Source organism: Doryrhamphus excisus, chromosome 1 (assembly GCF_030265055.1).
Source record: "Doryrhamphus excisus isolate RoL2022-K1 chromosome 1, RoL_Dexc_1.0, whole genome shotgun sequence".
NCBI lineage: Eukaryota > Metazoa > Chordata > Actinopteri > Syngnathiformes > Syngnathidae > Doryrhamphus > Doryrhamphus excisus.
This window is the reverse complement of record NC_080466.1, coordinates 2,184,796-2,210,560: the sequence shown is the minus strand read 5'-3', so window position 1 is coordinate 2,210,560 and position 25,765 is coordinate 2,184,796. Positions and strand designations below refer to the sequence as shown.

The 25,765-nt window shown below is 39.0% G+C and overlaps 1 protein-coding gene across 2 annotated transcripts in view; it reads left to right on the top strand.

The window, feature by feature from the left end:
- Positions 1–25,173, top strand: part of ccdc85al (coiled-coil domain containing 85A, like) — a 32,527-nt gene extending 7,354 nt beyond the window's left edge. The window contains exons 3-4 of one of the 2 annotated variants that reach the window (XM_058082104.1): positions 17,386–17,443; positions 23,339–25,173. In XM_058082104.1, the coding sequence (XP_057938087.1) occupies positions 17,386–17,443; positions 23,339–23,357 (77 nt within the window). In that variant the 3' untranslated portion in view covers positions 23,358–25,173. The remainder of the gene's footprint in view (positions 1–17,385; positions 17,444–23,338) is intronic. The other variant, XM_058082111.1, reaches the window with a different exon arrangement.
- Positions 25,174–25,765: the final 592 nt, after the last annotated feature.

The following is a 25,765-nucleotide window of genomic DNA, read 5'->3' as shown; positions in this document are numbered from 1 at the left end:
GACCTACAAGAGGGTCGCGGGCACGCTGGAGCCTATCCCAGCTGTCTTCGGGCTAGAGGCGGGGTACACTCTGGACTGGTTGCCAGCCAATCACAGGGCAGATATAGACAAACAATAACAATAACAATAAAAAAAACAATAAGCGTGTGGCCTGCACGCTAACCACTCCAACACTGTGCAATTTCGAACTTTGAATCATGTTTGATATTTTTTCAATTCAAACCCACCTCGAAAGAATGCAGTCAGAATTTTTACATTGCACTTGGAAATTCCAAGAATAATGCCGGAATTTTCATTCTGACGTCACTAGGCTATAAATATTAACATACTGTATTTATGCAACTTTACCAAAACAGCGAACATACACATGCACAAATACCTAATCGTAGTTACTACTATCTAGTCTTATGTCATTCTAGTAGTTTTTTTTAAAAGTGTTGGAAGTGCTCAAGCCTGAGATAAGTTCATCAGTCATTCTCTCCATGTCTTCTTCCCATCCTAATTGGTTTCCAGTTTAAAAACCAGCTGTCGGATTGCGAGAGAAAAGTCTGATTACAAAGCATTCTTTCTGGAGGATGCTGGAGGATGTACTGATTGGCAGGCTGAGCCGAGGAAAGAGGATTGAATATGTATTTGAGTGGATTACTGGCTATCCCCCTACCCCCTTTTTTTCCACCCATCTTTCCATCTTCCTCACTTATTCATTTCTTTTCCTGAATCCACTCTGGCCTATTCGTTCCGACTTGTTGGATGGAAAGCTTCCCCCTTGATAAATTGTGGAGTATTTTATAAAAAAAAAAAATCTAATGTTTGTCACAGCTGCTCGCATGAAAGGATTTGGTGAAGCATTTGGCTGCTGTAACTCCAATGGATTAGTATTATTACCAGATAGCCTCATCTGGTGCACTGTTTTGTCAGCGCTGCCTTTCACGAAGCACGGTCAATTTGCAACGATAGTATATGTATGTGTAGATTCGCTTTTCAGGCGCATATTGTTGCATTTTTATTGCCTTAGCCTTCATTTAAAACTCATCTCTAACACAGTTAGTTTCAGGTCATTTCACTGCGTACTCCCTTTTGTGTGCAGTAAAGACATAGCTTGGATTCTCAAGGTGGATGTCTGTCTAAATGTTACTTTTAACAGCTAGCTTGCCGTTTGAATTTGTAATCACACCTGAGATTAATTATCCCCAACAACCTTGCTCGTAAGCTATTAAGGCAGCTATTAGCCAAGGAGTGCATGATTAGGCGTTTTGTTAACTACTTCAGATGCAGATCATTGTCATTTTTAATCAAGTCCACCCGGATCACACAAGCAGCTAGATATTGGCTTTTTGCTGTGAAAAGCAAAAATATTATTATTATTAAGATAAAGGGGCGGCACGGCGGTCTAGTGGTTAGCGCACAGATCTCACAGCCAGGGTTCAATTCCACCCTCTGACATCTCTCTGTGGAGTTTGCATGTTCTCCCCGTGCATGCGTGGGTTTTCTCATTCCAAAAACATGCTAGGTTAATTGGCGACTCCAAATTGTCCACAGGTATGAATGTGAGTGTGAATGGTTGTTTGTCTATATGTGCCCTGTGATTGGCTGGCGACCAGTCCAGGGTGTACCCTACCCCGCCTCTCACCCGAAAACAGCTGGGATAGGCTCCAGCACCCCCGCGACCCTCGTGAGGAAAAAGCGGTAGAAAATGAATGAATGAATATTAAGATAGAATAACTTAGGTAGATAGATTGAAAACTGCATTTTGTCAAATAGACACCAAAATAATTGATACAGGTAGTCCTCAGGTCTCATACAAGTTCAGTTTTTAGACTGTGATATAAGTCGATTTTTGGTGTAAGTCATATCTCATTCTTAAATAACTCCTAAGACACTCAAATTGTTCACATACCAGATGAAACATAGTAATAAAAATATATTGTGACCGAACAAACTCGATGGCGGATGCGGATACTAGCGGCTGAAATGAGTTGGACTCACCCCAAGAGATGAGGAGGAGGAGCTCGGTCATCCGGGAGGAGCTCATAGCAGAGCCACTGCTCCTTCACATTGAGAGGAGTCAGTTGAGGTGATTCGGGTATCTAGTCCGGATGCCTTCCTGACACCTCCCTGGTGAGGTGTTTCAGCCGGGAGAAGGCTCAGAATCAGACCTAGGATACGCTGGAATATGGATTATGTCTCACAGCTGGCCTGGCCTTGGTGTCCTCCTGGTGTCTGGAGACAAGGAAGTCTGGACTTCCCTACTGAGACTAGTACCCCTGCGATTTGTATAAGCAGAAGAAAACGCATGGATGTCTGAGCTTCTCTGTGAATTTCTTAACGATATGAACTTTTGATGCTACGTTACAATTAATTTCTCACAATTCTAATTTAAAAACCTTGTGAAAGAACCGTGTTAGTGAGTGTGTGATGCTGCAGGCGCTTAAACAGTGACTTACCCGGGTGTAGAATATCATACGACTTATAAAAGGTTTGTCTATGAACTATGAGTCATAAGCGACCATATTAGCACTCGTGTACTTTGCTCCCTCAATGTTGGTGGAAGATATTTTTTATGACAGCCTTATTTTGCTACCACCAGTAAAAAGGATGTAGTGCACATCGCTCTTATTTTGTGTGTTGTGTAGGTTGAGAAGGTCTAATGACTTGCTAAAAGAGACGCGCTGTGTACTGAAAATGAATCAGTTGCTATTGAATAAACAACCCTTACTACCTCAGCTGCGACATGGGTCTTTTGGCGAAGACTTGAGTGTCATTAACTCACTAACTCACAGATTCACCGGTACCCAACGAAGACTCATGGTTGCCGGTCATTTACAGCTCGGCGGACTCACTTGAAAGTTTCTGCACATGGACTTAGTGATGAGTGACTCTTGTGATAATAAAAATCATATAACTCATAATAAACTCAGAATAATTCGGGTCAGTAAAAGGAGTCATATTAGGTCTGGCCGATATATCGATATATTTTTAAATATTGACATTTCTTTTTTTTAATAATAAATATTTTTAAATATTTTTTAAATATTTTTAAATATTTTTAAATATTTTTAAATATTTTTAAATATTTTTTTAAAAATAAATATTGACATTTCTTATAAGCACAATATCAAAACTAAGCATATCGTTTATATCGATATAGACTGGATTTGATGCGGAGGTCTTATGTTTCAAGATGGCGCCGCCCGAGTGCAAGCTAGTTACGACTGCTCCGTGTCTCCTGCAGTGTTTTTAGTGTTTAATAGTACTTTATTTATTACTTCCTTATTGTTTTTGTGCAATACCGACCCCTTAAGCAAGCGTGCAGCTGTGGATATTCATCTTATTTCGTTTGTAGCTTGCAGCTTGCGCCATTGTTGACACTCCGCAGCTGTTAGCTTTGAGCATCCCTTTGCTACTCCGAATGATAATGAAAGAGATATGGAGGTGGAGAGGCTACATAGCGGGAGTGAACAGCAAAAAAGACGGTATAAAGGTTGCTGTATAAAGCGGCGTCATGGGGAACGTGAGATGGAAGCGCTAACGGCGCTGAACCTGCTGCAGAGGCTACCGTGACGGCAGCATGATTATTCATATTTAACTTTTTATTATATATTTTATATTATATATTATATATTTTTTTATATATTTTTTTAAAACAGAAAATCTACTATTTTATTTCAGTGGCTAGTTTGTTTACATTTTAATAAAACTTTGCACACATATTTGACTTTTGTGTAAATTCAGTTTATGGAAAAAAAATATTGAGATATATATCATATATATATCATATCTCAATATTCTACCAAAATATATCGGGATATAGTTTTTATAGTTTTTTCTAAGTCATATTTCCTTTCACTACTATAAATGTTACTGTAATTGGTGCCAGTAGTTGAGGAGATTTCAGAAGGTTCCACAGATAAAGAGACATCTAAATGAAACACACCTTCCATACATTCCCGTAATGTGAAGATATGATGGCTGTCTAGAATAACACTGAAAACAAGTTCTGCACAAATAATTAACATATTGACTGACGAGGAATTAAAGGTCGCTTCCCAATATTTTCCTCTAAAGAGCAGCCCCATAGTAGCTGTGAGAATTAGCGCGGAGACAGCTTGGTGTGTACTAGCATGGCTCCAGCACAAACCCCTGAGGTATGTGACAAATGTTCCACAGCAAACCCCAGTCATTCGGCAGACACGCAAACCCAGCGGAATGGACAGGGGTCTTTGTCCTTTTTAGACAGTGCCATCGGGGTACGGCTCAGTGAACTGAGAGGAAATGAGCTTGCAAGGCCAGGTAATTAACTGGAAGTTTAGACATAGCTGTCATGTCGCGGGGGCACGGCCGGACCGGAGGGAAACGTCCGTCTGTCCCAAAGTCACCAGCAGTAACTGTATTTGTGTCGCTGTCGCAGTTAGTTGAAGTTGAATGCCATCTTTAGAGCTGTCACTCCGATGATATCAGATGATCAGGTGATGAGTGCACGGGGGAAGTGTCGGCTGATTGTATTATGCACAGGATCCCGGCCTTCAGAAAGCAAATAAAATGGTTTTATTTCATTTGAACATGCATCAGATCAAAATTGAGTGCATCACATAATCAGTTCAGTTCTAAAAATAATTTTACTAGTCTTATTTCATGAACAGCAAACTTTATATTCAGGTACAATTACATACAGTATGTTCTACATGCCCCCCCCTCGGGCATCCTGTGTGGGGTTTGCATGTTCTCCCCGTGCATGCGTGGGTTTTCTCCGGGTACTCCGGTTTCCTCCCACATTCCAAAAATTAAATTAATTGGCCACTCCAAATTGTCCATAGTTATGAATGTGAGTGTGAATGGTTGTTTGTCTATATGTGCCCTGTGATTGGCTGGCGACCAGTCCAATGTGTAGCATGCCTGTGACCCTTGTGAGTATAAGCAGTATAGAAAATGGATGGATGGATGTTCTACATGCTGGTAAACATTTAATTGAAACAATAATAATATAGCCGTTTCTTGTTAATGTACATTGTTGTCCAATATTCTTCAATATAGGATAAAAAATTTCAGGTTACAATGCATTTTAATTGAAAACTGGACAATTTTTTCAACAAAATTTGTGCTGTAGTGCAATTTTTTTTGGTACACACACAAGCCTTCTAAACTATCCCCTCCTAAGACAGAATATAGCAGTATGCAGACATATTTTTTTTACTATACTTGCAGTGGGTTTATTCTTTTTTTTAATAAAAAATGATTCCATTATTACATACTGTATATTTGTGCTACTCTGTGTGACAGAACACCATTTTTGTGATGTTTAAATGCATGGTTCTATATTGCCAGATGCCTTAAAAATATGTTTTTTTTGTAATCAGTCACATTCTAAAACAGTCTTGTACAGCTTTTTAATTTGAAATTATTAAAAATACTGTTATATGTAATCCTAATACTCCTTCAAATGAAAACACACACACACACACTCAGAGAAATGCACACTCACCACCTTCCCCATGGCATGCCCAGTCGCATGTTTTATTCATTAGCAGTGAAGAGTGTGGGTTGGTCTCATATTAAAATAGGACAACAGTAGTTTATTTAGCAAATGTCTTCTTAAATATTTAATCTATACCGATAGAACCAGCAACCTAGACCTGTGTAGAAGGCGGGGTGGGGGGTTGATGTCGAGCTTGAAACCACAAAAGATTTGCAGGCTGTTGTGATGCATTTACTCCAATAAATCTGACAGTATTTGCTTACTCTGTATCTCCCGTTCAATAATAAATCTTAGCAATACTGGAATCACAGCCATCACAACACATTGAAGGACTCATCCAGGTGCAGTAAATGACCAAACCTGTAAAAAAAAAAGTACACAAGATAAAAATGCACGCGTGAGAATGCTCACAGCTGCGTGTGTATGTGTTTTCTTTTTTCAATGTGTGTGTGTTTGCACGCTTCCCTAAAAAACACAAAAGCAAACAAAGTGTATGTGTAAAACATACACAGTGTTGTCTCGCTTGAGCCTACGGGGCTCCAATTATTCAGCTCTACTTCAGAGCACTTCATGCTCATATCTCTCTCTCGCTCATCTACTTCATCTTCACAGCGAGACAACATCTCAACTTGAGGTTATTTGCACTTCTTACCTGCTGCCATCACTCTTCGTTATTGCAGCACAACGCTATTACTGTATAACTGATAACCTCGGTTGTGCTGTTATTCACACATATGCGCCAATCCTGTAAACTCTATTTAAATGAACAGTAGGCAAGATTTTTGCAAAATAAAAAGTAAAGTGACAGTACTGTCTTAGACACGATTAATCAAATCTGATTTGTTGTTGTTTTTTTTGTTTGTTTTTGAGTCCACCTAAATGGAGATACTTATGAATAAACATCTCATTTGCAACTTTTTTCCATCTCAAAGGCTGAAAACACACAGATAAACATGGTAGGTGTGCAACAGCAGTACGTCTATTTATTCGGTGACACAATGCCAGCGAATCGAAAAACAGTCACCGACAACAGTCGATTTATCACACATCACAAAAGTACACATATTAATGGAGCAGCAAGCTTAAAAAAAAACTCTCCTTCCTACTTTGGTACGAGGTGCATTATTAAAAAAAAAAAAACTAAAAAAAAAACCTTAAACTGTATTATAGAAAGCAGGAAGTGAACAAATGTAACAGTTACTGATTGTAAAAGTACCAGATGGAGGGGTAGGATTTAATAAGCTTTGCTTTTTCCTAGGCGGCACGGTGGTCTAGGGGTTAGCGCACAGACCTCACAGCTAGGATTCAATTCAGCCAGGGTTCAATTCCACCCTCGGGCATCTCTGTGTGGAGTTTGCATGTTCTCCCCGTGCATGCGTGGGTTTTCTCCGGGTACTCCGGTTTCCTCCCACATTCCAAAAACATGCTAGGTTAATTGGCGACTCCAAATTGTCCATAGGTATGAATGTGAGTGTGAATGGTTGTTTGTCTATATGTGCCCTGTGATTGGCTGGCGACCAGTCTAGGGTGTACCCCGCCTTACGCCCCAAGACAGCTGGGATAGGCTCCAGCACCCCCCGCGACCCTCGTGAGGAAAAAGCGGTAGAAAATGAATGAATGAATGCTTCTTCCTACTCCTTTTGGACATGTGGAACTGGGAACTGATTATGGGATGCATTCAATTGTAATCTGATGCATGTTCAAATGAAATAAAACCATTACCATTACCATAAATACTTCCCCACTTTGTATGATTTTAGCAGCCATTACAAGCCAATGCAGAAGATTGTCTCAGCTTCCTTGGATTGTGCAACTGAAGCGGTTGATTTTATTCAAGTGTCAAGTTAGTTAGTCATTTTCAAATCATTATTAACACAAATTATGATAATTTTTGTATCCAAATTGGCTATGTACAGTAAACCTCGGATATATCGGACTCGGATATATCGGAAATTCGCTCACAACGGACAGATAAAAAAGAACCGATTTTTCTGTAATGCATTTCCAATAAAAATTCATTGCATATATCGGATTTTTTATAACGGATTTCGCCTATTTCGGACAAAATCTCCAGTCCCGTTCCAATGCATTTCCATTAAATTTCCCTCGCATATATCGGATGGCCGCATCGTGGCGCTCCGATTCGCCGAATCGTGACAGGCCGCTATACGACGTCATTTGCAGCGTTTGCAGCGTTGCCTGCGCGTCCAGGTACATTGGAAACATAGTCAAGGAAGTGCCTTTTTATAACGGATAAAATCCAATTTACGCATATACCGGATATAAATCCGATATATGCGTAAAACTGACATTTTCCGGTAACGGATTTCGCTTATATCGGACAAAAACCAGTGGGAACAATTGAATCCGATATATCCGAGGGTTAATGTATAACAAAAACAAAGACATTCCATGTAAAAATGTATATAGTGAGAATCTTGAGCACATGACATTTTTATACGATTCGACCATGCAAGGTTAACGAGGTTGAATCAGGCCCCTCCGAATCGAATCATTGAATAGTCTAAGTCACTTCTAGTCCTCTCATTTCAGTTCTCATTTCAACAATTTGGGCAATAATTGAATAGAAAGCATATTTATGTCTGCTGTGCTAGTTGAAAGGATATGACGCTCAATCTAAGCTTATTTCAGCAATGGGAAACGAGCTTCCGTTTTGTGATATTATCACCTTTTAAATACAATACAATACAATACAATACAGTAACACACAATCCTTTCCCTGAATACAGTTCAGTACAATACACAAAGGATTTGAGGATGTGATTGAAGTGTAGACATTCAGCTTTGACAAAATATGGAATTACAGGGCCTTATGAAGTCCATTGTAGATTTTCCAAATTCAATTTTTTTAAATTGTCCTAAAGCATGATGGGCGTTACAGTTTCTTGAAGATTTTGTAGCAATGTGTGCTGAGGCTTACATTACATAAGTTATTCCAGGATACATCCATTTCTGAATTAGTGGGCAAAATCGGGCAATGATGTATTGAATCAATAAATGATTTTTGCATGTAATTAATTGATATTTTATTAACTAACTCAACTCTGTACTGGTACAACGTAATTCTAATTGGGAACAAATTAAACCGATTTCAGCCTTAGTCACACAAACGTGCTCTGCTAACCCACAGATCCACTGTTTTAACTGACAAGTAAGAGATGACTTTTTAAGTTATTTTTCCGACTTGGATTTCAGGTGGATGCTTCATTGAGGGGCGACTTCCTGTTTGTAAGGAAATACCACTGGGAAAATATTTCCCCACACACATTCTTTCCCTTCACAATGACAACATGTCATTCACATTATGCCAATTTTTAAATACGCTTCTTGTGATTATGACGTATCGATTCAATGCTTAGCCATTTAGCATATGGGAACTTTATGCATAGCCTGCTTATTCCATTTGGTGTATGTGTTATGGCCTCTCAAGTTGCAATATTTTGAATTCAGGAAGTTAATCCAAGTAGTCCAGGCATCCACATCCACAAGAGTCTAATTCTGATTCTGATTCTTAACTAAACGGAAGGTCACTTATCTATCCTGGATCTCCACAGGCTTTCCTGTCCGGCCAGCCTACTGTAAATAATTTATGTGTCACTTTTTCAGAGATCTGAGGGAATGGCCACGTGAAATTACAGTAAACCTCGGATATATCGGATTCAATTGTTCCCACTGGTTTTGTCCGATATAAGCGAAATCCGTTATATGCGTATACCGGAAAATGTCCGTTTTACGCATATATCGGATTTATATCCGGTATATGCGTAAATCGGATTTTATCCGTTATAAAAAGGCACTTCCTTGACTATGTTTCCAATGTACCTGGACGCGCAGGCAACGCTGCAAACGCTGCAAATGACGTCGTATAGCGGCCTGTCACGATTCGGCGAATCGGAGCGCCACGATGCGGCCATCCGATATATGCGAGGGAAATTTCATGGAAATGCATTGGAACGGGACTGGAGATTTTGTCCGAAATAGGCGAAATCCGTTATAAAAAATCCGATATATGCAATTAATTTTTATTGGAAATGCATTACAGAAAAATCGGTTCTTTTTTATCTGTCCGTTGTGAGCGAATTCCGATATATCCGAGTCCGATATATCCGAGGTTTACTGTACCTTGCATTGATCCTGTAAGTTGAGAGAAGGAGCAGCGACGGGTGACAGATAAAAAGCTCCATGTGTTTGCTGGCTTGAATTGGACATCAATAAGAACTTGATTAGCCAGTTTGACAAATGATTCTTATACATCAGTCATCAGTCATTCACTGCCCTTTGAGTCAACTCATTCCATTTATTTTTCAATCAAACTATTGCATTGAAATCTCTAAAAATATGATTGAATGTTTTCAGCCAACTGTTTGATTATTGCGGAGACATTGCTGATGAATGATCCTTGACTTCAGAGGTAAACAGCCATTTATTCAGTGAAGGGGGGGCCAACACCTCAAAGCTAATCCTGTGTATCTCTTTATAGAGGAATTTAGAGGCCTCGCTGGGCGAGGGCTTAAGGTCCACATTATTCTGGAGTAATCACATTATCTGTATACTCGGGCTCTGACCCACACTGAAACCTGGTCCCGCGACACACCTCTCACATCCCATTAAATCCAATTTTGCAGTTGACACCCTGCCCATAACTGAATCTAGTAAAACTAGCCAAGCACAATGCTTCTATCATTTCCTAACTCTCCTTGAAGGCCACGTACAGCACATTGGGAACACAAAGGGCAGGTGTCAAGTTTGGTTGAAAGTGATTCCAATGCATAGTTGGACTCTATCACAAGACAGCACGTTGTAATCTTGTCAGCTGTGTGACTGGTGTGACCTTGAACCGGCAAATCCATTTAAGATAATTACGCCTCAGTCAGGTCTGAGGTCTAAGCTCCACAATAAGATTCAGTAATTGCAACACCCTCAAGCCAATCTCACGGGATTGGGAGTGAGATTGACTCGTCGCTGCCAAACTGGACTTGATTGGGAACGAGAAAGTAATGGTTAAAACAGCTGTTGTCAAACCATTCAGTTATGGATTTCAAACATAACTTGAACTTTGACGCAAATTTACCAATATGTATTTAGCAAAATGATGCCATAACATAAAGAACACAAAAAGGTTGTTTTACATGAAAATATATGTTTTTACAAATGTTTTTGCACGTCAAAATTTGACTTCCTGGTTGCTGCGTAGCATGGATTTCAGTGGGAAAGATGCTCTCATAAAGTGCACCAAACATGCTCTCTTCTAATGTGGGGTTGCATCATCACCTCTTTGTGCCTCTCGTGCAAAAAAAAAAAAACGTTAAAAAAGACTTCTGTGGGAGCTAGCGGTTTGATATGAAAAAAACTGTCAGTATAAGTGCAAAATTTTATAACAATATTGTTTATATTATATGAGTCTCATTATATGTGGGATGTGATCCGATATATGTGTAAAACGGACATTTTCCGGTAATGGATTTCGCTTATATCGGACAAAAACCAGTGGGAACAATTGAATCCGATATATCCGAGGGTTGATGTATAACAAAAACAAAGACATTCCATGTAAAAATGTATATAGTGAGAATCTTGAGCACATGACATTTTTATACGATTCAACCATGCAAGGTTAACGAGGTTGAATCAGGCCCCTCCGAATCGAATCATCGAATAGTCACTTCTAGTACTCAGTTCTCATTTCAACAATTTGGGCAATAATTGAATAGAAAGCATATTTATGTCTGCTGTGCTAGTTGAAAGGATATGACGCAAATTTACCAATATGTATTTAGCAAAATGATGACATAACATAAAGAACACAAAAAGGTTGTTTTACATGAAAATATATGTATATATGTTTTTACAAATGTTTTTACACATCAAAATTTGACTTCCTGGTTGCTGCGTAGCATGGATTTCAGTGGGAAAGATGCTCTCATAAAGTGCACCAAACATGCTCTCTTCTAATGTGGGGTTGCATCATCACCTCTTTGTGCCTCTCGTGCAAAAAAAAAAAAAAACGTTTAAAAAAAAGACTTCTTTGGGAGCTAGCGGTTTGATATGAAAAAAAACTGTCAGTAGCAAATGAGAGCAAAATTTTATAACAATATTGTTTATATTATATGAGTCTCATTTGTAAGTATGCATTTTTTTCTAGTTTTACCTACAGGAAGTACCAACTATGAGCCGATCCTGTATTCCTGCTAAGCTGTAGAAAATGTTTGTTGATGCTTAATATGCATCACCTTATGCACCATATACCTTTAAGTGTCTAATGAGTGTTCACACTGTCACCATTTCAATTTGCATCGAGTTAACGCATTTTCATAAATGCAATTGCGCTTATGTTGAATGTCACAGGAAAATTATTTATAGCTTATATAAGTTATACTTGACGTGCTTCCTGGTTGCTGCGTAGCATGGATTTCAGTGGGAAAGATGCTCTCATAAAGTGCACCAAACATGCTCTCTTCTAATGTGGGGTTGCATCATCACCTCTTTGTGCCTCTCGTGCAAAAAAAAAAAAAAGTTAAAAAAATACTTCTTTGGGAGCTAGAGGTTTGATGAAAAAAAACTGTCAATAGCGAATGGGTGCAAAATTTAATAACCATATTGTTTATATTATATGAGTCTCATTTGCAAGTATGCATTTTTTTCCAGTTTGTCCTACAGGAAGTACCAACTATGAGCCGATCCTGTATTCCTGCTAAGCTGTAGAAAATATTTGTTGATGCTTAATATGCATCACCTTATGCACCATATACCTTTAAGTGTCTAATGAGTGTTCACACTGTCACCATTTCAATTTGCATCGAGTTAACGCATTTTTATAAATGCAATTGCGCTTTTATTTATAACTTATATTATTATTTATAGCTTATATAAGTTATACTTGACGTGCTTTATTGTCTATATGTTCAGTTTTATAGTGCTTCAGAGTATGCTAAGAAATATAGTAACTCCACTGGAGTCTTTATTGAGAATCTGTTAGCTCTTTGCTGAGCTTGTAAACTACAGACCAAACAGGATAGACCACGTTCTGCTTTGCAATATATGTACAATGGGAGGAAAAAGTATGTGAACCCTGCAGAAATCGGTCATAAAATGTAGTCTCATCTTCATTTTAATCACAACTAATACTGAACTGGTTTTGCCTCTTTTTCCACAATAAACTCAACCTTGTTTCCTGTATTTGAAAGATCAGACGTGCACAACGATCAGGATGAATTGTCCTCTTTGGGAAACTGATGCAGTTCAGGCAATAGCCCCCGGGATGTCTGGTGTGAATAGCTTTCTTGAGGTCATGCCACAACATCTCAATTGGGTGAAAGTCAGGACTTTGGGCCTCTAGTTGGATATGAAATTCTCCTCAACCTAATTAGGGCCTCCAGAACTACTTATTTAAGTCAATTTCAACTCCCCTAGCGTATTCGTTTATCTTTATGAGAAGGAATAAAACTCACGCACTAGTAAAGGTTAACATCATGTATTGTAAAATTGATCAAACAGAGGACCTGGACACAGGATCCTGGGCTGAATTTATCTTCCAATGTCCGCCTAGAGCTTCCCGACGAGAAGAAGAAAAGTCAGCATTGATTCTTGCATCCCAGAGTTTTTTGTAGATTGGCTTAGATGGGGTGGAGTTGGGGGGATGTTCTCTTTTGGTTCTCCCACAATGATCTCTGCACAGATAACATAAGACACAATTAATGTCTAATGTTTTCCCAGTTGAATGCACTGCGCTTCTTGAAATAAATACATATGTATCTGTTCAGTTATCGAATTAATAAAACAATATCATCCAACACGCCACAGAAGACATAGCATACTTTGCCTTTCTGTTGGTGATTTCCTTCCTTGTTTCGGATCATTGTCCTGTTGCAACATCCGCCCTCTTTTGAGCTTCAACAGAGTCAACCTCAAGTTCTTCTGCAAAATATCCTGCAAATTATATTACAGTAAACCTCGGATATATCGGATTCAATTGTTCCCACTGGTTTTGTCCGATATAAGCGAAATCCGTTATATGCGTATACCGGAAAATGTCCGTTTTACGCATATATCGGATTTATATCCGGTATATGCGTAAATCAGATTTTATCCGTTATAAAAAGGCACTTCCTTGACTATGTTTCCAATGTACCTGGACGCGCAGGCAACGCTGCAAACGCTGCAAATGACGTCGTATAGCGGCCTGTCACGATTCGGCGAATCGGAGCGCCACGATGCGGCCATCCGATATATGCGAGGGAAATTTCATGGAAATGCATTGGAACGGGACTGGAGATTTTGTCCGAAATAGGCGAAATCCGTTATAAAAAAAATCCGATATATGCAATGAATTTTTATTGGAAATGCATTACAGAAAAATCGGTTCTTTTTTATCTGTCCGTTGTGAGCGAATTTCCGATATATCCGAGTCCGATATATCCGAGGTTTACTGTATTATATTATTATTATTTTTTCCATTGATGAAAGCAAGCTGTCCAGGCCCTGAGACGGCAACATACACGCATACAAGGATGCTCCCTCCACCATGCTCCACAGTTGGGTTTAGGATTTGCTGTGCCATTGTTCCTCCACACATGGCGTTGTGTGTTCCTCCCAAACAATTGAACTTTGGTTCCTAAGAAGCCAATTGCTTCTTAGCAAACGTGCAGCAATGTTGTATTTGGCTTCCTTTTTGTTGTTCGCCCATCAATCCCATTCTTCTTTCATGTTTTAGGTATGGTTGATTTGTCAACAGAGATGTTGACATTTGCCACTGATTTCTGGCACGGTCTCATTTTGACATTTGAGTCTTCTTTGAGAATTCTGCGCTGTGCTGTTGCGGTCATCTTTACAGGCCAGAGGATTTAGACACAATTTGTCTAACCGTGGACTGATGAACATCAAGACTTTTTGAGATATTTTGGTAACATTTAATCAATTAAGGCTTTCTGGGAGCTTGTTTGAGCAACCCTTGGTACCCATCAGATAATGGTTCTTGACAAGACATGGCTGTAAACGTGTGGCCAGAGCAGCTTTGTGCCATACCTCCAACCCCCGTCTTATTGACTGAACTCAAGGTTGGCCCACACTCTTGGACAGTCCATAACCGAAAGATTCACTTACTTTTTCTCCATGTTCTGTGAATTATCACATATTATTTTAATTAAAAGAAAAGATCCGACTGCATAAACACCCATTTTCATGTAGAGATCATCTGCACTTTGTTGTGTGCTGGGATGAACCAAATAGCTCTGCGCTGACTTCTCCATTTGGATTTATTATTGTGTAATATTCCTCATAATTCCTTCGAATGATAGCGTATTCTATACAAATAAAGCTGCCTTTTTTTTGTCCAAAGTTATGAAGCAGACCCTCTTCTCGTATTCTGACCCCCAATTGCAAATACCCTCCATCTCTCCTGACCCTTTAAAGGAGTTTTCATATCTCTGTCTCATTTCTCCGCCCTTGTGAAGATAAACAGACAGACGGCAAGGTGCAGGCGGCCTAGTGAAGGTGGTTAGTGGAATCTTTAGCAGGACTACGCGGTCACATGAGTGCTATGAATCTTTCATGGGAGATGTTAGCGCACAATGTTTCGGAGAGGATGTGTGCTGAAAATATGATTATAGACTCGCGGGGATGAAACCATTGTAGGTCAGGGAGAACGAGCAAGTGTAAAATATGTTTTTGTGAAGGGCAAACCACAGTAAAGAAGGATTTTATCAAAGTTAAGATTGATTTTTCCACTTCTTACCCATCCAGGTTCAGACCCATAAATTACATCTGCTGTCTAATTTTATATATATATATATTAAAAAAAAAATATATATATATATAAATACATACATGTATGTATGTATATAATATATATATATAAAAATAACAAATAAATTAATATATAATATTAATAAATAAAAATAATTAAGAATAAAGCTGTCCAAAGTGACTCGTTAACATTGGCTGCAAAATCATCATATTATTTAGCCTAATTAAAGTATATGTAATTTGCAGCATTTAAGTGGGCTGGGAAATCCTAGCAAATACACTCAAAACGTGAATTGAAATTCAAACAACCATTCACACTCACATTCATACCTACGTATGTACAATATGGAGTCAGCAATTAACCTAGCACGTTTTTGGAATGTGGGAGGAAACCGCAAAACCCACTTACGGTTAGAACATGCAAACTCCACACAGAGACGGCCGAGGGTGGAATTGAACTCGTGTCTCCTAGCTGTGAAGTCTGCACGCTAACCACTCGACCGCTGTGCAGCCCTGAATTAAATGATTCTTCGAGTTTTTGCTTCTAGTCTTCAGTGTTTTTGGTTTGCAGCCACATTGTTTTTGTGATCTGCTTTGAAAGGCATTGATTGGCATATGCCGATCATGTGACAGCCCTAATGAGGAATAGATGTTGAGGTATATTTTTACAGTTTATTTAACATTTGGGAACATGTTTTTCAAGATCCTGTACTGGTCGTGTAGCGGTACAGGAATTCTTTTATCACATTTCCTGCATAGAGTGCAGTTGAGTACATGCAGGACTTCCTGTTAGCTTCTATTACTAACAGGATATCTGAGACAGGATTTGTGTTTGTGTGTGTGTGTTGATCGATTTTTGAGCTGCACTTGAGTATTTTCAACTTGTAGTGCTGGCATGGTTTTACTGGGAATCATATGCAGCAACCTTAATCCTTTAAGGTAGGGGTCTCAAACTCAATTTACCTGGGGGGCCACTGGAGCTAGGGTCTGGGCAAGGCTGGGCCACATCAGGTTTTCCCAAAAAAAAAAAAAAAAACGCATTTATTAAAAACAGAAAAATATACAAACTTTGATTCCGATTTTCTACAATAAAAGCTCTGATAAAACATTCCACTGTTCTCAAATATCTTAATTTTTATTTTTCTGTACAAAAAAGATGAAAAATAAATAAATCAAGAATAAAGAAAATCAATCAATCAGTAATAAATAAATAAATATAATAATAACAATAAAACTAAAATAATAAAAACTTAAGAAACCACATATAGTTGGTGGCTAGACAAATTTTTTTTTTCAGATTAAAATGAACAAAGTATTATTAGAGCCCTGTAGACATGACAAAACACCACTATAGTCACATTTATACTCTTTTTATTTACAACATATTGCGCAACTGCGGAGTCTTGAGACACATGCTAACTCGCAAACTAGAGAGCTAGCGACCTAAACGGTAGCCTTCAAGTTATTTCCTTTAAACTTAAATAGCCAAAAACTTACCACTTCCACACGGATAGGGAGGATAACTATTAACAGTTATTTAACCTTTAACATGAACATTAATCAAACGTAATAATTTTTTCTGGGTACATGATACCATACAGCATCCATATCAAACTTGCGCGGGCCGCACTAACATTAAACTTTTGTATCAAACATGCGGCCCGCGGGCCAAATGTGGCCCGCAGGACACTAGTTTTTAGGCCCCTGCTTTAAGGTTTAAGTTTGGGCACAAAATAAATAATATCCTTGGGTGGGTGGGTGGGTGTAGACAGAATTTGGTTCCTTTGAAATGACTTCTCATCTCACAGTCGGAAACATACCATGCAGGAACATGAAAGAGCAACTTTTCATCAGTTTCTTGTCAAAAGAGCCAAGAAAGGTATTCCCCAAAATATCACACAAGTTGCTTCCATCAGGTTTCCGCTTTTAATTATTTTTGACATGTTTTCTAACAAATTCCCAGTCTATCCCTCTACGCGCTGCGGATTGCACACCACTCTGTTTTATACATGAGACATTTTTGCTTTTTATGGCTCTCCAAGCAGACATATGTCATCTCTAAATCATTACATTAATGAGGTGAAACTCCCATGTTGGAGCAATACTCTTAAATCCATTCTCTTTCTTCTTCTGCTATCTGTTTGTCACAGCTTTGATATCAGCCGGCTGCTGCACCAACAACTGTAGAAATGTCAAGCTATGGGACAGGTAAGAATTATCCACCTTGTTCCCTTTCTGTAAAATGTCGTTTGAATTCCATCAGAGAAGAAGAGTGTCCATTGAAGGTCACTGTCTGTTCTTTCCACAAGGGTCCATAATAATCCTGTAAGTAGATGCCATTATGCAGTGTTCTTCCATCAGCCGCTTTCTTCAAAACTATGCAGATTGAATTGCTAAGCTGAGAGGTACTTTGCATTAGTTTGACATTTGCCAAAATGCAACTGGAAGTGGATGAAATATTGTTTTTTTTTTTTGTGCTGCGACCCCAGACACTTGTACCGACTGCTATACTCTCTGATGAATGGCATGTGACTTATAAATCTTCTAAACAGGGGTCACCAATCCGTCGATTCAGTCAAAAATGCTTATTACATCAGTAACAACGCCCACACAGCTAGGAGACCCTAGTTCAATTCCACCCTCGGGCATCTCTGTGTGGAGTTTGCATGTTCTCGCCGTTCATGCGTGGGTTTTGAGTAATGACCTCATTGTGATTTCCAAAGGATTGATACAGTAGTACATTATCAGTTTTCTCATAGCTTATATAATTTTTAAAAATTAAAAAAAAATGTTTTTTAATTTGATTAATTTTTATTAATTTTATTTTAATTTTTTATTTTTTTTTATTTACAATGACATAATGGGTACCAAGTGTCAATATAGTGATATATATAGCACATCATGACTGGTTCAAGACTCTTCATCCTTGTATTTAGCAAACATCAACTGCTTGTATTGTTTCTTGAATTGGCTCATTGTTGTGCATTGTTTGATTTCCTTACTCAATCCATTCCATAGTTTGATTCCACATACTGAAAAGCTATGGCTTTTTAATATAGTCCTAGCATATAAGTGTTTCAAATGTACTTCTTCCCTTTTTTTGTGCAAGATACAAAATGTAATAGTGATGTCATCATTCATCATTGCAGCACCCCGGCAGCGATGGCCAATGAGCTGTTCTACTGGAAAGAAATGCATTATGTGAAGAAGTTAAAAAACTTTTCTTTTAAACTTGTATTGTATATTTCTTTGCTGCCTTTTGAGTGTTAAGTTGCTGTGTGATGATGTTAGCCTTCCATCTAAGATGACAGTGAGTCAGACTATTATATTGAGCAATGACCTCATGTGACTCCCACATTCCAAAAACATGCTAGATTAATTGGCCACTCCAAATTGTCCATAGGTATGAATGTGAGTGTGAATGGTTGTTTGTCGAAATGTGCCCTGTGATTGGCTGGCCACCAGTCCAAGGTGTACCCCGCCTCTCGCCCAAAGACAGCTGGGATAGGCTCCAGCACCTCCTCCGGCATCTCTGTGTGGAGTTTGCATGTTCTCCCCGTGCATGCGTGGGTTTTCTCCGGGTACTCCGGTTTCCTCCCACATTCCAAAAACATGCTAGGTTAATTAGCGACTCCAAATTGTCCATAGGTATGAATGTGAGTGTGAAAGGTTGTTTGTCTATTTGTGCCCTGTGATTGGACTGGTGACTGGTGACCAGTCCAGGGTGTACCCCGCCTATCCAGCATGCCTGTGACCCTCGTGAGTATAAGCGGCATAGAAAATAAATGGACGACATCCCCTCTCAGAGAGTGACCAGGCATACATTTTGAGAATTCGGAGAAAACCCACTCATGTTTGGGGAGAACATGCAAAGTCCACAGTGGAGAGTCCAACCCAGATATTCCTCCTGGCTGTGTGGCCAACATAGTAACAACTAGGCAAAGCTGGAACTAATCAATATGTTTTATCAATCATTTTTATTGCAAATGCTCTCTGAAACACACCAATCACAGAATCCGCATAGCTGCAGAACAAGGTTAGATTTTTTTCACGCTATGCAAAATGGTTTGCAGGGGGGAGGAGTGAGCCAGCCTTGCATGTGCTGGCATGTCGTACATAATCCAGTTATCACCACTCAGTATTGGATCGTGGCACTGCTACTACCATGTGTATTTGTTCTCTAAATTGGTGACGCACTTAGCATTTTTAAATTACATAATATAAAAATACATATATTTTTAGTTTATTACTCCAGGTGTGTTTGCAGTGCACTGTATAGGCCAGGTGTATTCACAGCAGGACAACACTGTTTTAGAGGTGACCCTCTCCCGCCCCTGTGTGCAATATTCTACATCTTCCATCAGACCCCAGCCGGGGGCAGGGTGAGATTACTGTGTTAATATTTAATGAGAGGTGAGACAATAAGGCGTACCCTCCCATAGGCTTAAATGCCCCCCTGGTTCCTCCTGTAGAGGGAAAGCACCCACGCATAACCATATAGTATAATTACAAACATGTTTCACACATTTTGTTATCTGACTCCTTGCAATGGAATGAGCACACAATTCTGTTTTTTTCATGTACCGTTGCTTTTTTAACATCACTATTATATTTTGTATCTTGCACAAAAAAAGGGAAGAACTAAATTTGAAACACTTCTATGCTAGGACTACGTTAAAAAGCCATAGCTTTTCAGTATGTGGAATCAAACTATGGAATGGATTGAGTAAGGAAATCAAACAATGCACAACGATGAGCCAATTCAAGAAACAATACAAGCAGTTGATGCTAAATACAAGGATGAAGAGTCTTGAACCAGTCATGATGTGCTATATATATCACTATATTGACACTTACTATGGTACCTATTATGTCATTGTAAATAAAAAAATAAAAAAAAATACAAATAAAATTAATAAAAATTAATCAAATTAAAAAACATATTTTTTTGAATTTTTAAAAATTATATTAGGAAAGCAGGAAGTGAACAAATATAACAGTTACTGATTGTAAAAGTACCAGATGGAGGGGTAGGATTTAATAAGTTTTGCTTCTTCCTACTCCTTTTGGACATGTGGAACTGGGAACTGATTATGGGATGCACTCAATTGTAATCTGATGCATGTTCAAATGAAATAAAACCATTACCATTACCAAAAAAACAACACTGACTCGGGTGTGGAATAGAAGGAAGTGTTCTTAACGAGAGACTCAGACTCAGAAAGGCAGCAACAATAGCGCACACTGAAGCTACGCTGCAAGCCATCCCTTGGCTCTCCGACATGGTGCATGGGTGGCGCAGGCACGAACAGGAGGATCAGCCACGGAAAGAAAACAAACACAAAAGACCATTTTAGCAAGTCCAGCTCTTTATGTAATTGTTTTTTTGTTTTTTTTTTGGTAGTCTGTTGAGTTGTCTAACGTTTATTATCAGTCACTTCAATTTTAAGTCTAGCATAAAACAATCTCCTCTCTTATCTTTAAGGATAGAATCTGACATGAGGATGACTTGCATTGATAAATAAATAACCTTGGATCCATTCCATTCTGCTGCTTTTGTCCCAGGCTCCTGGTGTTGAGCATTCTGTTCTACTGTAGCATACAAGTGATGTATGTCAAACTGGAGCTCAAATTGCCTGAACTATGATTCAGCCATGAGTCCATTAGAGGAACCGGAATTTTTACTGCAAATAATTGAATATTAATCCATGAATTTCAGCAATGCATTTGAACGCATGCTTACGGAAGTGTCAAATGTTTGCTCAGTTAAAGAATAATACAGCGTGGAGAATAGGTTTACCATATTTTGATTACTGAAAACCAGGACATGAGCTACTCAAGTTTACTCAAAGATGCCTTATAATTTCAATACAGTCGTCCCTCGTTTATGGCGGTTAATTGGTTCTAGACCCAACTGTAATAAATTAATTTCTTCCATATAGGATTCAATGTTAAAAAATGTAATGTTTTTATACAGTAAACCTCGGATATATCGGACTCGGATATATCGGAAATTCGCTCACAACGGACAGATAAAAAAGAACCGATTTTTCTGTAATGCATTTCCAATAAAAATTCATTGCATATATCGGATTTTTTATAACGGATTTCGCCTATTTCGGACAAAAATCTCCAGTCCCGTTCCAATGCATTTCCATGAAATTTCCCTCGCATATATCGGATGGCCGCATCGTGGCGCTCCGATTCGCCGAATCGTGACAGGCCGCTATACGACGTCATTTGCAGCGTTTGCAGCGTTGCCTGCGCGTCCAGGTACATTGGAAACATAGTCAAGGAAGTGCCTTTTTATAACGGATAAAATCCCATTTACACATATACCGGATATAAATCCGATATATGCGTAAAACTGACATTTTCCGGTATACGCATATAACGGATTTCGCTTATATCGGACAAAACCAGTGGGAACAATTGAATCCCATATATCCGAGGTTTACTGTAGTTACATTATAAAACCTGTTTGACGCTGGAGACGGCCGCTAGCTAGCAAACTAATGAGATAGCGAGCTAACCAGTTAGCCTCAAATTCATTTCTTCTGAACTTAACAAATGGTTTCAAACAAGGTGGAGAAGAAAGACAAAGTAATAAGCTAAAAAAAAATTACCACTTCCACACAGAACGAGAGAACCTAATTTTCCACTCCCTTCACCCTAGCGGAGAACACAAATGTGATTGCATTGACTGGAAGTTAATTTTCCTTCAATAAAAACGTTTCCTGATTTTAATTGGGCTGTAAAATGAATTGGTTCACTGAAAGATATTTGTCCATGGCTGCCAGAGCTCATGGGCTCCCTCTGGTGGACTGAGCTGAATGAATGAATGAATCATTGCAGCGCCCCGGTAGCAGTGGCCAATGAGCTGTTCTACTGGGAAGGAAATGCATTATGTGAAGAAGTTAAACTCGTTAAACTTTTCTTTTAAACTCGTATTGTATATTTATTTGCTGCCTTTTGAGTGTTAAGTTGCTGTGTGAGGATTTTAGCCTTCCATCTAAGATGACAGTGAGTCAGACTATTATATTGACTAATGACCTCATGTGACTCCCACATTCCAAAAACATGCTAGGTTAATTGGTGACTCCAAATTGTCCATAGGTATGAATGTGAGTGTGAATGGTTGTTTGTCTATATGTGCCCTGTGATTGGCTGGCCACCAGTCCAGGGTGTACCCTGCCTCTCGCCCGAAGACAGCTGAATAAATGAATAGTTTCTCCGAGATGACGGTAGTTAGTTAGTTGGTTAGTTGGTTGGTTGGTTGGTGGTTGGTTGGTTGGTTGGTTGGTTGGTTGGTTGTTGGTTGGTTGATTGGTTGGTTGGTTGGCTGTTGGTTGGTTGGTTGGTTGGTTGGTTGGTTGGTTGGTTCATTGGTTGGTTGGTTGTTGGTTGGTTGGTTGGTTGGTTGGTTGGTTGATTGGTTGGTTGGTTGGTTGTTGGTTGATTGGTTGGTTGGTTGGTTGTTGGTTGGTTGGTTGGTTGATTGGTTGGTTGGTTGTTGGTTGGTTGGTGGGTTGATTGGTTGGTTGGTTGGTTGGTGGTTGGTTGGTTGGTTGGTTGGTTGATTGGTTGGTTGGTTGGTTGTTGGTTGGTTGGTTGGTTGGTTGGTTGGTTGGTTGGTTGTTGGTTGGTTGGTTGGTTGGTTGATTGGTTGGTTGGTTGGTTGATTGGTTGGTTGTTGGTTGGTTGGTTGATTGGTTAGTTGGTTGTTGGTTGGTTGGTTGGTTGGTTGGTTGGTTGGTTAGTTGATTGGTTGGTTGTTGGTTGGTTAGTTAGTTAGTTAGTTCTGAACACATCAGTATTATTGCCATTTTGATATATTGTCCCTCCATATATAATTAATTTATTTATGATGAACTTACACATGACATGCTAATGACATGAATGAATGATTAATGCTAATGCTAAGGTACATTGATACCTCAACTCAACAACATGAACGTTTAAGAAACGGAGGTCATATTCTTACTCAGTGGACTGAATATACCTAGAGTCAGGTCTAAAACCTGAGGCATCGAAATATTGTTTTTTTGTTTGTTCCCCTGTGTAACGCATGTTTCTGACGCTCTCTATTCTTTTCCCGTCTAGCTTCGATGCCTCCTCTTGACCTCACTGCGGTCAGCTCCTCGGAGGAATAAGCATCACAGCGGAAGAGCCTTTTTGTATCCCTGGTCTCGATTGCCACAAAGAGCCTGCGGTGCCACTCTCCCAGGCTCCAGATGGTCTGCCGTCCATCCATGGCCTCATTCATGTCTGCAGCCCTTGAAAACAACCTGCCTTCACGTTTTCATCCGGACATATTGAACGCTTCGGAGAGGGGGATGTTGGAGAATATGATGAGTTGCATTGTGTGCAAAAAAACTCTGCTGCAGAAATATTGATTGGAGTGGATGTCTCTCCCTGTCAATTGTGACATGGCTACCTCTCGGAGAGAACCCGGCGAGGGGGATTGCATGCTGGTGGATTCTTACTGTGCATTGAGAATTTTCGGAGGAAATTGTGCAAAAAGTTTGGCACTTGTATGCTCTAACCGGACGATTTCCCTGACACGCTAGCACACACTCCACAAAAATACACAGCACAGTGGATATTCTGCTTTATTTTCTTTGGGGTTCAAGTTTTATTCTCTAATTTGCAGTGCGTTACTTTTTGTGCAAAATCCGACAAAATTCTCATGCTAACAGGCAGCATCGGGTCACATTCTTTATGTTTACAACTACAGCTCATCGGTGGAGAGGTGCATCACTTCAGCCTTCTTCACTTTGTTTGCTTGTTCTCATTTCTCATTTTAGTGGTTATCTTCCCTTCATCAACCTTTTTTTTTGAAAGTGTGAAATAGGACTTCTGTAATTTAATGTTCAGTCTGTCGATCCCAAGTCCATCCTTTCCTCTGAAGTCACGTTTCAACTGACCCTCAAAACAAAACGTATAAAATGAAGACAAAATAACTTTTCCTGTGTCTTAAACCGAGATGGTCATTATAGCTGCTGAAAAATGTTGTAGTTTGATAAAAAAATGCAATGTTCAGGTGTCATTTTTCTTTTCTATTTCTTTTCTCCTGTAAAGCGCCTATATTGAAGCTAGAGCCATGTTTTTTTTGTTTGTTTTTTTTTTTACCAGAAAGCAAAGTCCAAGTAAAATGTAGATTATTGGATTAGTTTTCTATATATATCAATATATATATAACTATATTATGATCATTATTTTTGACTTTCCAGGTATTAGAACTAATATATCAAGATGTATAAGATATATATCAAATAATAAACAAACGTCTTTATTTAAAAGGTGAATTTCTACAATTGTGGTTGGTGTGTGTATGTTTGCATGTTAAAATGATTGACCAAAACGTGTTCCAAAACGTGGTAACTGTGATGTCATCATCTGCGCCTGTCTCATCCTGCCAGATGGGCAACAATAGGGTCCAATCGGACAGGATTTCCTGTTAAATCATTGAACTGGAACAGCAAGTTCCCCTTCTTGTGCGGTGATCACCTTCCATTACATCCTGTCCAAACAACTGTACCTCGACATCTGTGTCCTGGGATCGCAGATGCTCAGATGCTAATAAATGCAATCCAATATAAAATGGTAATGCTAAATAATGCATTTATTTACTCCGTTGGGAAGTACTAGGAGTTATTTTAAAATCTGGTTTATTTGAGAAGAAGCCAGTTTATTCGAGTACAGCGGAACCTCGGTTAGCATATGAAAATTTTGCCTCGTTTTTGTGTGTATTTTCTCGTTAGCATACAATATTGTCGCTTTATTTGTACAACATGTAAGTCCAACTGTGTTCTTGTATTTTTTATCACAAAACGTCCTCTTTAGCAGACTGCTACAACATGAAAACGAGAACCGGAAGTCAGCCCCGCCGCCCTTCTATGACATCATCAACGGTTGACTGTGTAGTTCTTAAGATAACTAACTCGGGTACGCCACGAGACTCAATAATTAACACAAAATCTGTTTTTGTACTTTTATTATTATAGCTAAAGGTATTATAGCTATAGGTAAAACAATGAAATAGATAAATGAATATTTAAAGTAGTGGTGAGGACAATACTGTCTGTGCAGTACATGGTGGTGGTTGTAGTTTGATGTAGTCAAATACCGTATTTCCTAGTCACACTTTTTTTTATAGGTTGGCTGTTCCTGTGATCTTATAGTCCAGAAAATACGGTAATTTACAGAAATTGTATATATTTTTGTGTAAATTAAGCATTTTCAATCATAAAGAATTGGCTAAACAAACAAAAATTCAATTATAAGCCGTTAAGAGGACGATTCAATTGTGACTGTAGTATTATAAACTGGTCACTAGGGGTCAGTAATTGCTTGCTGAGACAACAAGCACCAAGCAACAGGCTTTTATTGCAGGTTTAAAAGACCTCACAACACGCACAATGATGCTAACATAATAATAATAATAATAATAATAATAATATAGGCTACTGTTGCAGCCAACTCAACTCTGACCCCCCAAGTTGAAATGACTCTGGATTGGATCACAGA